Below are 12067 nucleotides of genomic sequence, written 5' to 3' on the forward strand. Positions count from 1 at the left end.
GGAAATACTTTGTTAATTTGTATTTAGATATGCAATTGCATTGGTATTGCTATTATTAAATGAAGAAGTAAATTAATTAAAGAATGGAGTATGGATAAGATTTATATCTGTAGGGTTTATGCCATAATATCCGATACAGTATCTAAAAGTGTAAGCAAATTGGAATGGCATCTAAATTACAGGTCACTTGACAATTAAGTGCAGTATGGCAGATGTTCTATAAGATTGATTTGTATTTTTAAAACATTTTTCTCAAGATTCCCTAAGAGCAATAGAATTAAAGTGTCATACTATAAGATGGATTTGAAAGTTAAAGCAGGAACACAGTTTTCTCTAAGAATGACATTCAAAGAATCAAGGTTAGATGACGCAGATTTTGAAGTCTGCTTTCCAACAGTGCTTAGAATGACACATTTTATTTCTGGGAAGTTGTTGGAGACCTCAACCCTAAAAGAAGTTAACCATGAAGCTTGATTTTGGCATATGTTCTTATGGAAGTTCAAAAATCTTCCATCTGCAAAAATGTGATAACACGCGTTTAAATTTTCACAACTGAATGTCATCTTCTGTCTTTTGAATATATGAGTTTTTAAGGGCGTGATACTTTAATATGCTTTGCAGGGTATCAACAGTTCAGGAAAATACCAGATAATTCAACTGTATATGACCTGTGTTCTATTACTTGATTAATTTCTCATGAGAAATCTAATGAGACAAACAGTTCACAAGTCTTGTTTTTTCTAGTGCGGGGGAAAAAAAAATGTTTCATTTTTTTTTTTTTTAATTTAGAATCCTGCAGTCAATTCATTCCTAAGAAAGCCTTTGTTTCTCCATTACATCATATAATCAGATAGTGAAAGTCAGCATTTCAGAATATTCCCTGATTTTGATCAAATAACGGACAAGAAGCTCTGAATAAATTTAGAAATTAAGTCAGTAGTCAATTCACTTCAGTTATCTAGTGTATATATTTTCCTGCTTCCTTCAATAGATTATTGTTCAGGTTTTTACCTAATATCCTCTGTTAGACATTTTAGGTCAATGTGCAGTCTTACATCAATTTCTGAAGTAGGTGCAGTACATGGTGTATAAAAATTATACTGAATATCTTGGTTCCTATGTTTATAGTTCTTACACATTGCTGCTGAACTAGAGTCAGAAATAATACCACTTGAAGGATATTTTAAATGTATCCAATTTATGGTACACCTGAATCATATGAATTGAAAATGATCTCATGAGTGGAAAGAGACTCTAAGAATTGTAATAGTTGCAGCATCTTGTCTTTGAACATGTTCTTTTTTGGAACTTAAGTCAGCCAAACTTGTATGCTTATTCCTGTATCACAATCAAAATTAATCTGTTCTTTTGCTTTAATCTTTACTACAAAATGTTCTGTATTTGAGTGCATGCACAGTTGGTAACCAAGCTGGAAAATGTTGCTGTGCATTCTTTTCAGTGTTTTATTTGCTTATCTACTTAAATGGAATAATTACCCTGAGAGAGTGAGTTAAGGGTATAGTAACATAACTTCTGTTGCTCCCTATTATCAGTATTTTTTCATTCTTTTATTAGAAAAAGTAGTGATAAGCTTGCGGGGGGGGCTAAAAACATTTCTTCTTATTTAAGAAATGTTAATTGATTACATTTTTACAGGACTAAAAGAACAACATTATCAACATTCCAATAATTCTCTTTTTGCATAAATCCTTTATTCAAACACTTTGTTTGTTTGTTTGTTTGTTTGTTTAGCAGTATATAAGAAAGATTGTAAAATTTCAGGGGCTATGAATATGGGAATTTAAAAATGTAATACTTCTTGATTTTGCTTTGCAGCTTGATGACAGATACCGTTTTCATAATGAATAAAAACTGGATACAATTATTTAAATCTTCATTAAATAAAAGTGAAAATACTTTTATTTTTTTTATTTTCGTTTACATTTATTCATTTTTGAGAGACAGAGGGAGGCAGAGCACAAGTGGGGAAGGGCTGAGAGTGAGGGAGACACAGAATCCGAAGCAGGCTCCAGGCTCTGAGCTGTCAGCATAGAGCCCAACGTGGGGCTTGAACTCACAAACTGCGAGATCATGACCTGAGCTGAAGTCGGACACAACCGACTGAGCCACCCAGGTGCCCCAAAATGAAAATACTTTTAAAAATAACATTTGAAAATCATCCTGGAAGACATCAAATAGCAACATAGTAAATCATCACAGATATAGTGTAACTTTCAAAAAAAGGTAAAAATCTAAAGTAAGCAAATATACTTTCAAATACTGCCCTAGCACAAAAGATGATCATTGTATTTAATAAAATTCTCTTGGAATGTACATTAAGAAGTCATAATTAGACTAATTTTTTCAGATAACTATTATTAAATGAGGAATGATTCAGTATATAATAATCATTCAGATTTTTCTACGCCCATATGTAATTTATTTTTTTCTATGAGGAGGGATTTTATTTTAAATTAGAAATAACAAAAATAACTACCCAAATGCATCTTTATTTAATGTTGTTTATTTATTTTGAGAGAGCGTGCACTGCTTGAGCGTGTTCCATGAACCAGGGAGGGAGAGAGAGAGAATCCCAAGCAGGCTCCCCAGCTGTCAGCTCAGAGCCAGATGTGGGGGGTGGATCTCACAAACCATGAGATCATGACCTGAGCGGAAAGTAAGAGTCAGGGTCTTCAAATGACTGAGCCACCCAGAGGTCCCTCTAAAATGTATCTTTTTGATTAAATTGTGTTTTCCTTGCAGAGTGCCGATATGAGCCCAGCAAGTAGCACAGCTTCACTTCCTGTTAGTCCTCTTACTGAAGAGCCCTTGCCTTTCACGGTAAAATAAATAAATAATTAATTAATTTAAAAAATTATGATATTTTTAGTATAATAAAATAGTTCATGGTTTAGATAAGGTGAACTGCTTTAATATAATGATCTAATTTCAAATGGTAAAATCTTTGTTTTTGTTCTGTTGTCATTTTGGTTGGTAAAGGAAAGTCAAGATTTGGAGTAAAAGTTCATACTTTATAGAACACATCATTTGCTTTGCATGTAACAAATAGGGATTTCTTTATAATAGTTTGATGTCACATGAATTAGAGGTTTCAAATCTTTTGCATATCTTAATTTAAGCAATAAATTTAGAATGAATTCTTTCGCCCTCATTGAGTAGTTAAATTTTCATTTGCTGTTTAAATTTTCATTGATGACTCTAGGTCATAATTAATGAAATATGCAATTTTTACAAATAAAAATGAACAAAATCAAAAACTGAAATATGGAATCATTCCTCTGAACACATTATATTTTAAAAATATTTAAGTAAATATGTAAATATGTAAAATATGTATATTTTAAGCAGTATGGTTAGTAGAATTCTTCAGTTTGGGAGACTATATGCATTATAAGTGAGACATCATTTTCTCGTTTTGCTGTTTAAGATTTGATGTATCTCTTTAAACCAAAGCTTGCATATCAGCTATTTTATGTTTGTTTCAAGGGTGTTTGAATTTCATCAAAATTGTTATAAAGAAAGACAATCCTTAAGATCATGGCAAAAAACACTCGGAAGGTTGGGATTTTACACTTACATGCAATAGTTTCAGTTTAATTTGGTTTAAAGACTGGTAGATGTACATTTTGGGATGTGTTATGATTTTCATGATTTTTGGATTTTATCATAAAATGTTATTGTGTTTTTTTTCTTTTTCATGTGAAAAGTATAACTTACTCAACTTCATATTGCTTATACCTAGTACAGTGGCTGCCATTGATTTCCATACACTAAGTATTTGCTGTATTGTTAAAATGAAAATAATAGAAAGCTATGAATTTCATTGCGTGTTTTTAGCTTTCTAATTATAGATGCTTTGTATCTTAATGATGGGCAATAATAATTAAAAGGTTTTATATCAGAGAATGGTTAAATACTGTTTAGTATTCTGATTACATTGTTTATTGAGAAATCTTTATTATTCTCTGACAAAGAAGAAAATGCTAACACTTCAAAGTTTAGTGTTACTTAATGTTTCCATCTTATGGCATATGGGACAAATTTACGGAAGAATCATATCTTTAACAAGATTTTAATTGAATTCTCAAAGCATTACTAGAAACCATTTTCTCTTTTTAATATATTGATAATGACTATACTCCTTGAAAATTAATGTATTTTTTAATGGAGGTAAAAGAAAAGGCCAGATATATTCCAAAATGTGCTGACACAAAGCTAATATAAATATAATTATTTTAGTTAGTTTCTCGACTGCTTCTAAGAGATCAATAGTGTTCCCATGTTAATGCGTGTAAGTGGTTTTATAAGCAATTAAAACTTCTAAGTGCTTATAATATATAATATTAGCTTTTGGTAGCCAATGTAGTTATAGTGCCTCTTAATTTACTTCTTTTGTGAAAGGAATATTATATGTATTATTTCATCATATATAAAAAACATCCTCTAATATTTAAAAGTGTCTAAAATTAGAGTTTGAAATTATGAAATAAAGCTCCTGCATTTGCTTATTCACCACTGTTCTCATCATTCCCTATTGTAGTCATGTCTGGGCATGAAAGCATTTGAGAGTATCCCTTCATAGAAAAAGATGTATGATATGCACAATTCTCTATGTACACTACAGTAAACTCATAGACTTCCCAGTCACACTCTTGATGCTGAGATATTTCTAGGATTCCAGGTTTACATGATTGTGCAGACAACTATTATGGGTATACATTTGAAAACAATAGGTAAATGTATAATCTCTGGTTTTGTTTTGTTTTTGTTTTTAATAAAGCATTCAGGGTTACATACACAAGCCGTCTGTTACCTACCACAGCATCATTATGGAAGGGCCAAGGTATAACTAATTTTGCATGGGTGGGAATAATATTTTATCAAATAACCATAATAGAATTATAAAATTTCAAGATCACTCATCTGAGAGTGTGATTTGAGAAAAGAGAGACAGAGAGAGAGAATAGGCTGCTTAACTGTAAATTACAATGTTTATGTTTCTTTTTATAGAATAACATTGAACCAAGTTGACATTAACTTTGACATGTCCATTCCAGCCTATTCTACCTTTTTTCATCTGCCATTCTTGATTTCTCTCAACCATCTAATTACTTCCAATCTACCCTACCTCCTTTCTTGGCTCAGATAGATAATTCCACACCGAATGCCTTGGGGTCGGAAAACAATACTGTTCTTTCATAAGATGATCCTTTTAATTTATTTGTAAGTACACAGTTATTAGCAGCCTCAGTCCATTCCCAGAACTAACAGTCTTGAAGCTGAAGCTGGCTCACTGCTAGTGACCCCTCCATAAGAGTACACTTTATTATGGGCCATGTTTCTTTTGTCAACCACACTTATTCCGTATTTAAAAATTTATTTATACTCTAATGAAGTGTGATCGCTAGATTTTAGTTCCTTTTTTCTCCAAAAGAAAAGCATCTTTTCTTTAATTAGATATTTTAGCAAAAGGTATTATCCTCCTGTGTGCCTTTATTCTTACCCTGTGATAAATTCAATGGCTAGAAATGAATTCAACTTTATTTTTCTTTACACTCTGCTTCAAGAATGCACAAAGGCATTAAAGAATACCCTCCATTCTTCAGTCTTCAAAATCCAAATATAAACACAGTTTACTCATTGCCATTCTTGGCCCATTAAGTGATGCTTTTCTGTGATACTTGGGTTCCTGAAGTGTCTAATGAGATTGGATATCCAATGCCTAGAACATACAATACAGCCACCCTCTCTAAGGCCCATCCACCTTCTCCAGGAGCTGACCCAGAGTGGTGCTGGTATATTTCCCGAGTCTCCTCTCCTTGTGAAATCCAAAATTCTTAGATTCCTTTTATCCTCAGAAATCACCATTTAGTCTAGACTAGAGAATTTCCCTTTTTTTTTTTCAAATTTCCCTTGGGGATTTTCCTCTTTTGTTTAATCAGCCAGGGCCTAAATCTTCTCAATGTACTTTTTAGAAACAGAATTGAGGAAAGTAATTGTCTGAACTGTCTGAAGATTTTTCTTACCTCACACAGACCTTACTTTGAGAAACATAGAGCCACATTATTGAACCAAACGTCAGAGAGATGGAATTACAGAAATAAATTAATGTCTTAAAAAATTAATCTTGTCATGCAGTGCTGGGATATTCGGAGAAGAAATGATGCTAACTCCCCTTGACTTTAGAGCCTAAACTCAGGATTTAGTAACATGTAGTAATAAACATAGTTTTTTCTCACTTATATAAATAGTGTGTAGAAAAAAAAAATAGTCCCAGAAAATACACTTATCAACTATTTGGATGAATTATTCTTTAAATTTGTTTGTCTACAGTTTCTATAATGATCATTGATTTCTACTTTAAAAGCAATGTTTATTTTTAAGAGAGCAGAAAAGGAGAGTTGAGAACATTAGAGGCAATCTTAGTCTAGTTAGGAAATTACCTGGGATCAGACCTCAGTTCCGATACTTTCTAACTATATGACCTTGAGCCTGTTACCTGGTGTCTTGATTTTCCCATCTACCAAGTGGGAACAACAACAAATTTTTCTTCATTGCATTTTTATAACATTCAACAAGTTAATAAATAGAAAGTGTTTCAAATAATGCATAGTATGAAGTATATATATTAACTATTTGTTTTGTAGAACAAATATTTCTAAGTTTAAGGCAAGAGGTTCTGTATTTTATAAATAACATGAAGCAGAATTATTTCCACTTAATCTCTTGTCCTTTATTTCCAAATGTGAGAGTAGTAACGTGCTTTGAACATAAATTCTTTACTTTGCTGAAGAATAGTATTTAATATTCATTTCTAGAAGTCATGCTATTTATTTTCTACCCTTGAGTATTCAGATAAACTCATATATCAGATTCCTTATATGAAAAATAATTAATGGAAATGCTCATTAATTATGAGGGAGAAGGAGTAAATACAATAATCTGTCTTAAGGGAAAAATGTTAAATATAATAACACATTACTTGGAAAAAAGAAATACATAATTAGTGGTTCTGTAACCATAAAGATATATGGTATCTTTTTTTTTTTTTTTAATCGGGAATGCACTGTAGTGTATTTTCTTTAATTTCCCAAACCACCACAAGAGGTAACCTGGTAACCTCCTAAATGCAAACTCTGCTGAAGGAACATTGTTCATCACATTGGATACTGGAAAAAAGACACATTGCAAACAAAGTACTGTTGATGTTTTACTCTTTGTCAGTATACCAAGTAGGCCAGTTTATTTTGTCTGATAACATAATGGAAAAGAACACATTTGGAGACTCCAGGAAGGAGGAGTCAGATAGTGGCATGACCTTCCCAACGTCATCTGTTGTATATCTTGTATATTTGGGATTGTGTGTGTTTATTGCTGTTGTTTCTCATTGAGTGAGTATAATGGCCTCTCTTATTGCTGGAAATTACTTTTTTTTCATGTCCCAAAAATAGCCCCAAATGGTATATTCTGAATTTCTGCTAATTTTTTTTATTGTGTCATGGATTCCTTCCTTCCTTCCTTCCTTCCTTCCTTCCTTCCTTCCTTCCTTCGTGAATCAATTTACTGAGTTGTGCTTGATAATATTGTAGGCACTGGTATTTCAATGCAGATAACACAGACTAAATTCCTGCTTTCATGGTATTTGGGTTCTAGTGAGGAGGGATAGACAATAAAAAAATAAATATATAATGTGTCAGATAGGGATGTTAAATACTATGATGAAGAATAAAGCAGGGTTTGGAGAATAGAAAGTAACTCTAAAGTATGATACTGTTTCAAAATGAATGGTCCAAGAAGGCCATTCTGATTCGGGAATATTTTAGCAGAGACCATAAGGAAGAAAGGGAGTACCACTTGTCTATGGGAAGAGGCTTGAGAACAGTGCAAAAGCTATGCAGTGGAACTCTTGGCCTTTTCAGGATCAATAAGAGGGCCATGTGGTTGGAGCAGAGTGACTGAGGGGGCAAATAGTAAGGGATCAAGTCAGAGAGAAACCAGATCATGTAAGGCCTTGTAGGCTACAGTAAAGACTCAAGGTCTTGCTTTACATGAGATGGGAAACCATTAAAGTGTTTGCAAAAAAAGGAATGGCAGAGTTAGACTTTATTTTAAAACTATTACTTTGACTTTGGAGATATGGTAGAAGGACGTCAACGCCCCTGTAGGTGAGAGATGATGGCAGATTAAACTGGAGTAAAAGTTGAGAGGGTAATAAGCACTGGTGGGATTTTGGACATGTTTTAAATGTGAATCTGCAGGATTTAATGGTATAGATATCAAAAAAGATCAATGTCAAATATTATCCCTGATTCTATTTTCTCTACATCACTCTAGTTTTATTTATTTTGCTTTTTCTGATGTTTCAAATAAGTAGATATCATAATGTAAAGATTAATGAAATCTTATTTGTTTATTGTTTTGGTTTAATTATGTTAGTAACTGCCTTAGTAGTAAGGCAGATGGATTAAATAAGAGATGGCAAATAATGTCACTTTTACCGTGGCTAATATTCTATCTTTTAGGGAATACTAATTTCTAGTAATCTTTATTTTTCTTCCAGATAACTGAAAACCATACAAGTAAAGCTAGACTTATAATTTGAGGTAGATTCTAAGATCAATAGTTGTGGGACAGAAATATGATTCCTTGATGTTTAGTGGAAGAAATAAGCAGGAAAAAAAACTTTTTTTCCAAAGGATAGCTGATAAATTTTGAAGACAAAATCACGCTGTGATTATATATTTAAGGAATGTGCTTATGATATAGTAATAATTTTAAATACAAAAAATAGCACCAAATGTTTTCCTAATGGTAATAAATTTTAAGAGACCTATTATTAATGTGCATGTTTTAAGCCATTATTTTTGATAACTTAAAAATAAAATGATTTTTCTTTCTTTCTTTCTTTCTTTCTTTCTTTCTTTCTTTCTCTTTATTTTTAGTTATCTATTTCTGTGTAATAAACCATTCAAAAGTTGGCAGCCTAAAATAATAATTTCTTATTGCTGTTTATGATTTTCCGGGTTGACTAAACTTACCTAGACAGTTCTTATTTGAGGTTTTACAAGTGGGTACAGTAAGAAGTAAGTGGATAATGGAGTTATCTGAAGGCTCAAGTGGAGTAGATACCCAAGATGACTCCTTATGGATTAACTTGAGTTTTCTCACAGCATTTCCCCACAATATTTTAGATTAGTTAGATTACATGAAAGCTGACTTCCCCCATAGTGAATGTTCTAAGAAGTGGAAGCTGCCAGGCCAATTATGGAAAAGACAAAGATACATACCGCTTTACCTCCACATCTTTCTTTTGGTTAAGCAGTCACATGGTGTGTCAGTGGTCCCTGAAGCTACCCCAGCATTCAGATGTTTATTAGAAGGACTCAGAATTCAGGAGCACCTGGGTGGCTCAGCCGGTTAAGCGTCCAACTTTGGCTCAGGTCATGATCTCGTGGTTCGTGGATTCAAACCCCACAAAGGGCTGTGTGCTGACAGCTCAGAGCCTGGAGCCTGCTTCAGATCCTGTTTCTCCCTCTCTTTCTGCCCCTCCCTTGCTATCTCTTTCTCTCTCCCTCTCTCTCAAAAATAAACATTAAAAAAAAAAAAAAAGGACTCACAGAATCCAGTATGTCGTCATAAAGAGCACACACACATTTCTCCCAGCAATGTATGTGATAGTTCTACCCAATAAAGCCCACTAGCAATTCAGCCTCCAAAGACTCACATAGGAACCCTGTACCTAGAGCAGAAAGTCTAAACTTCTAGAAAGAAATCAGGTGTTAAGCGTTAACAATATTGTTTATATAAATTACTTAGGCACAGTGAGCCACTCTTATTACTCTTTTTATTATTGAAGTATAATTGACTTGCAGTGTTACTTTCAGGCATATAACAGGCACTCTTATTAATTATGGAAAGTTTGATATCAATATGGGGTGCTGGTTACCAGTCAGGTGCTCAGAAGCCAACCAGTGGCCAACCTTGAAAGTAAATCTTTCTAAGGATAGCATATTAGTTTGCTAGGGCTGCCATAACTAAATACCACAATTATGTGGATAAAATAATTTTTAATATATTTTCTCACAGCTCTGAAGGTGATAATTTTATTTCTTTGTAAGTTTTTATTTTAATTTCTGTTAGCCAACATAGTGTGAGGTTTTAGTGATTCAGCACGTCCATGTATCACCTGGTGCTCATCACAACAAGTGCACTCCTTAATACCCATCACCTGTTTAACCCAACCTCCCACCCAAGTCTCCTCTGTTAACCATCAGTTTGTCATCTATAATTAAGAGTATGTTTCTTGGTTTGTCACTCTTTTTCCCCCTCTTGCTCATTTGTTTTGTTTCTTAAGTTCCACATATCAGTGAAATCATATGGTTTTTGTCTTTCTCTGGCTTATTTTGCTCAGCATTATGCTCTCTAGGTCCATCCATATCACTGCGAATGGCAAGATTTCATTCTTTTTTTATGGCTGAGTAATATGTGTATGTGTGTATATATATGTGTATGTGTATATATACACACATACACATACACATATATTTATGTGTATACATATATATACACACATATATATGTACACACACACACACATATATATATATATATATTTATATACACATATATATATGTATACATAGACACTTGGGCCACTTCCATATCATGGCTGTTGTATATAATGCTGCTATAATCATAGGGGTGCATGTATTCCTTTGAATTAGTGCTTTTGTATTCTTTAGGAAAATGCCCAATAATGTAATTGCTGGATCATAAGGTAATTCTGTTTTTAACTTCTTGAAGACCTCCATACTGTTTTCCACAGTGGCTGCACCAATTTGAACTCCCATCAACAGTGCAAGAGTGTTCTTTTTTCTCCTCATCCTCTCCTGTTGTTTCTTGTATTATTGATTTTAGCTGTTCTGACAGGTATAATGTTTACTGTAGTTTATATTTGCATTTCCCTGATGGTAAGTGATGATGAACATCTTTTCATGTGTCTCTTGGCCATCTGTATGTCCCCTTTGGAGAAATGTCTGTTCATGTCTTCTGTCGATGTTTTAATTATTTGTTTTTTGGGTGTCGTTGAAGGCTGGATTTTAAGGTCAAGGTGCTGGTAGGGTTGGTTTTAGGTTAGGCTCTCTCCTTGGTTTGCAGATGGCCTTCACTCATTATGTTTTCATATGGCCTTTTCTCTGTCGATGCACTTCCTTGGTATCCCTTGTCTTCTTATAGTGACAGCAGCCGTATTGAATTAGGTCTCATCCAAATGGCCTCATTTTAACTTAATCATCTCTTTAAAGACCTTATCTCCAAATATGGTTATGTTCTGAGGTACTGGGAATTGGAAGTTCAACATAGGAATTTCAGGAAGACACAATTCACCCCATAACAGATAAACAGAATAAAGACTGCTATGTTAACTGTTTTTTGCATACAGGGCCAACTTGACTTAAGTGAAGGGAAAATAAACTGTATCTCTTGAAGGAGAATGCCAAAAATGTATAGCAATTTTAATCAATTACACTGAATAAAATGATGTGTGTCAGTCTTTTATGTATCAGTTTTCAGCTCTGTTAAATTCTCAGTCAGGTGTAAGGAGTTTGGGATTGAGGAAATGTAGAAGGAAATAGGAGATTTCCTTAAATGTTTAAATATATTCACCAGTGTACTTCTTTGAATATATTTTCCAATGCTATTTTAATTTCCATTAAATTGGGAACTTTACTCAATTGTCTCCATATTTGAATAAACTTAGAGTCCTTAAAATATTATGGTTGAGAATATCAAAGAATCATGGTGTTAGAGAAATAGTTACTGAATTCCTGATTATAAATACTGACAGTAAAATTTAAATTGAAATAACAACTACCAAACAATACTCTCTACATTATATTATATAAATATACTGTACACATATTATTTTGTGTTAACTTTTTTCCTTCAAGTTCTGTCCAGATGCATTTTAAATGACTATTATACCTATTATTTGGCTTTTGAAGACCGTATTACTAATACAGGATGAATGCTCTAATAGTAAGAAAAA

At 33.0% G+C, this 12067-nt stretch overlaps 1 protein-coding gene and 1 long non-coding RNA gene across 3 annotated transcripts in view; one reads left to right on the forward strand and one right to left on the reverse strand.

The window, feature by feature from the left end:
• LOC125923682 (uncharacterized) overlaps positions 1–12067 on the reverse strand; it is a 1073698-nt gene that overhangs the window by 1051898 nt on the left and 9733 nt on the right. The gene's annotated exons all lie outside the window — the stretch shown is intronic.
• The window catches only part of CCSER1 (coiled-coil serine rich protein 1), an 843785-nt gene that overhangs the window by 510979 nt on the left and 320739 nt on the right, over positions 1–12067 (forward strand). For both annotated transcript variants that reach the window (XM_049632119.1, XM_049632120.1), the window contains exon 7: positions 2764–2841. In XM_049632119.1, the coding sequence (XP_049488076.1) occupies positions 2764–2841 (78 nt within the window). The remainder of the gene's footprint in view (positions 1–2763; positions 2842–12067) is intronic.

Source organism: Panthera uncia, chromosome B1, assembly GCF_023721935.1.
Source record: "Panthera uncia isolate 11264 chromosome B1, Puncia_PCG_1.0, whole genome shotgun sequence".
Classification (NCBI taxonomy): domain Eukaryota; kingdom Metazoa; phylum Chordata; class Mammalia; order Carnivora; family Felidae; genus Panthera; species Panthera uncia.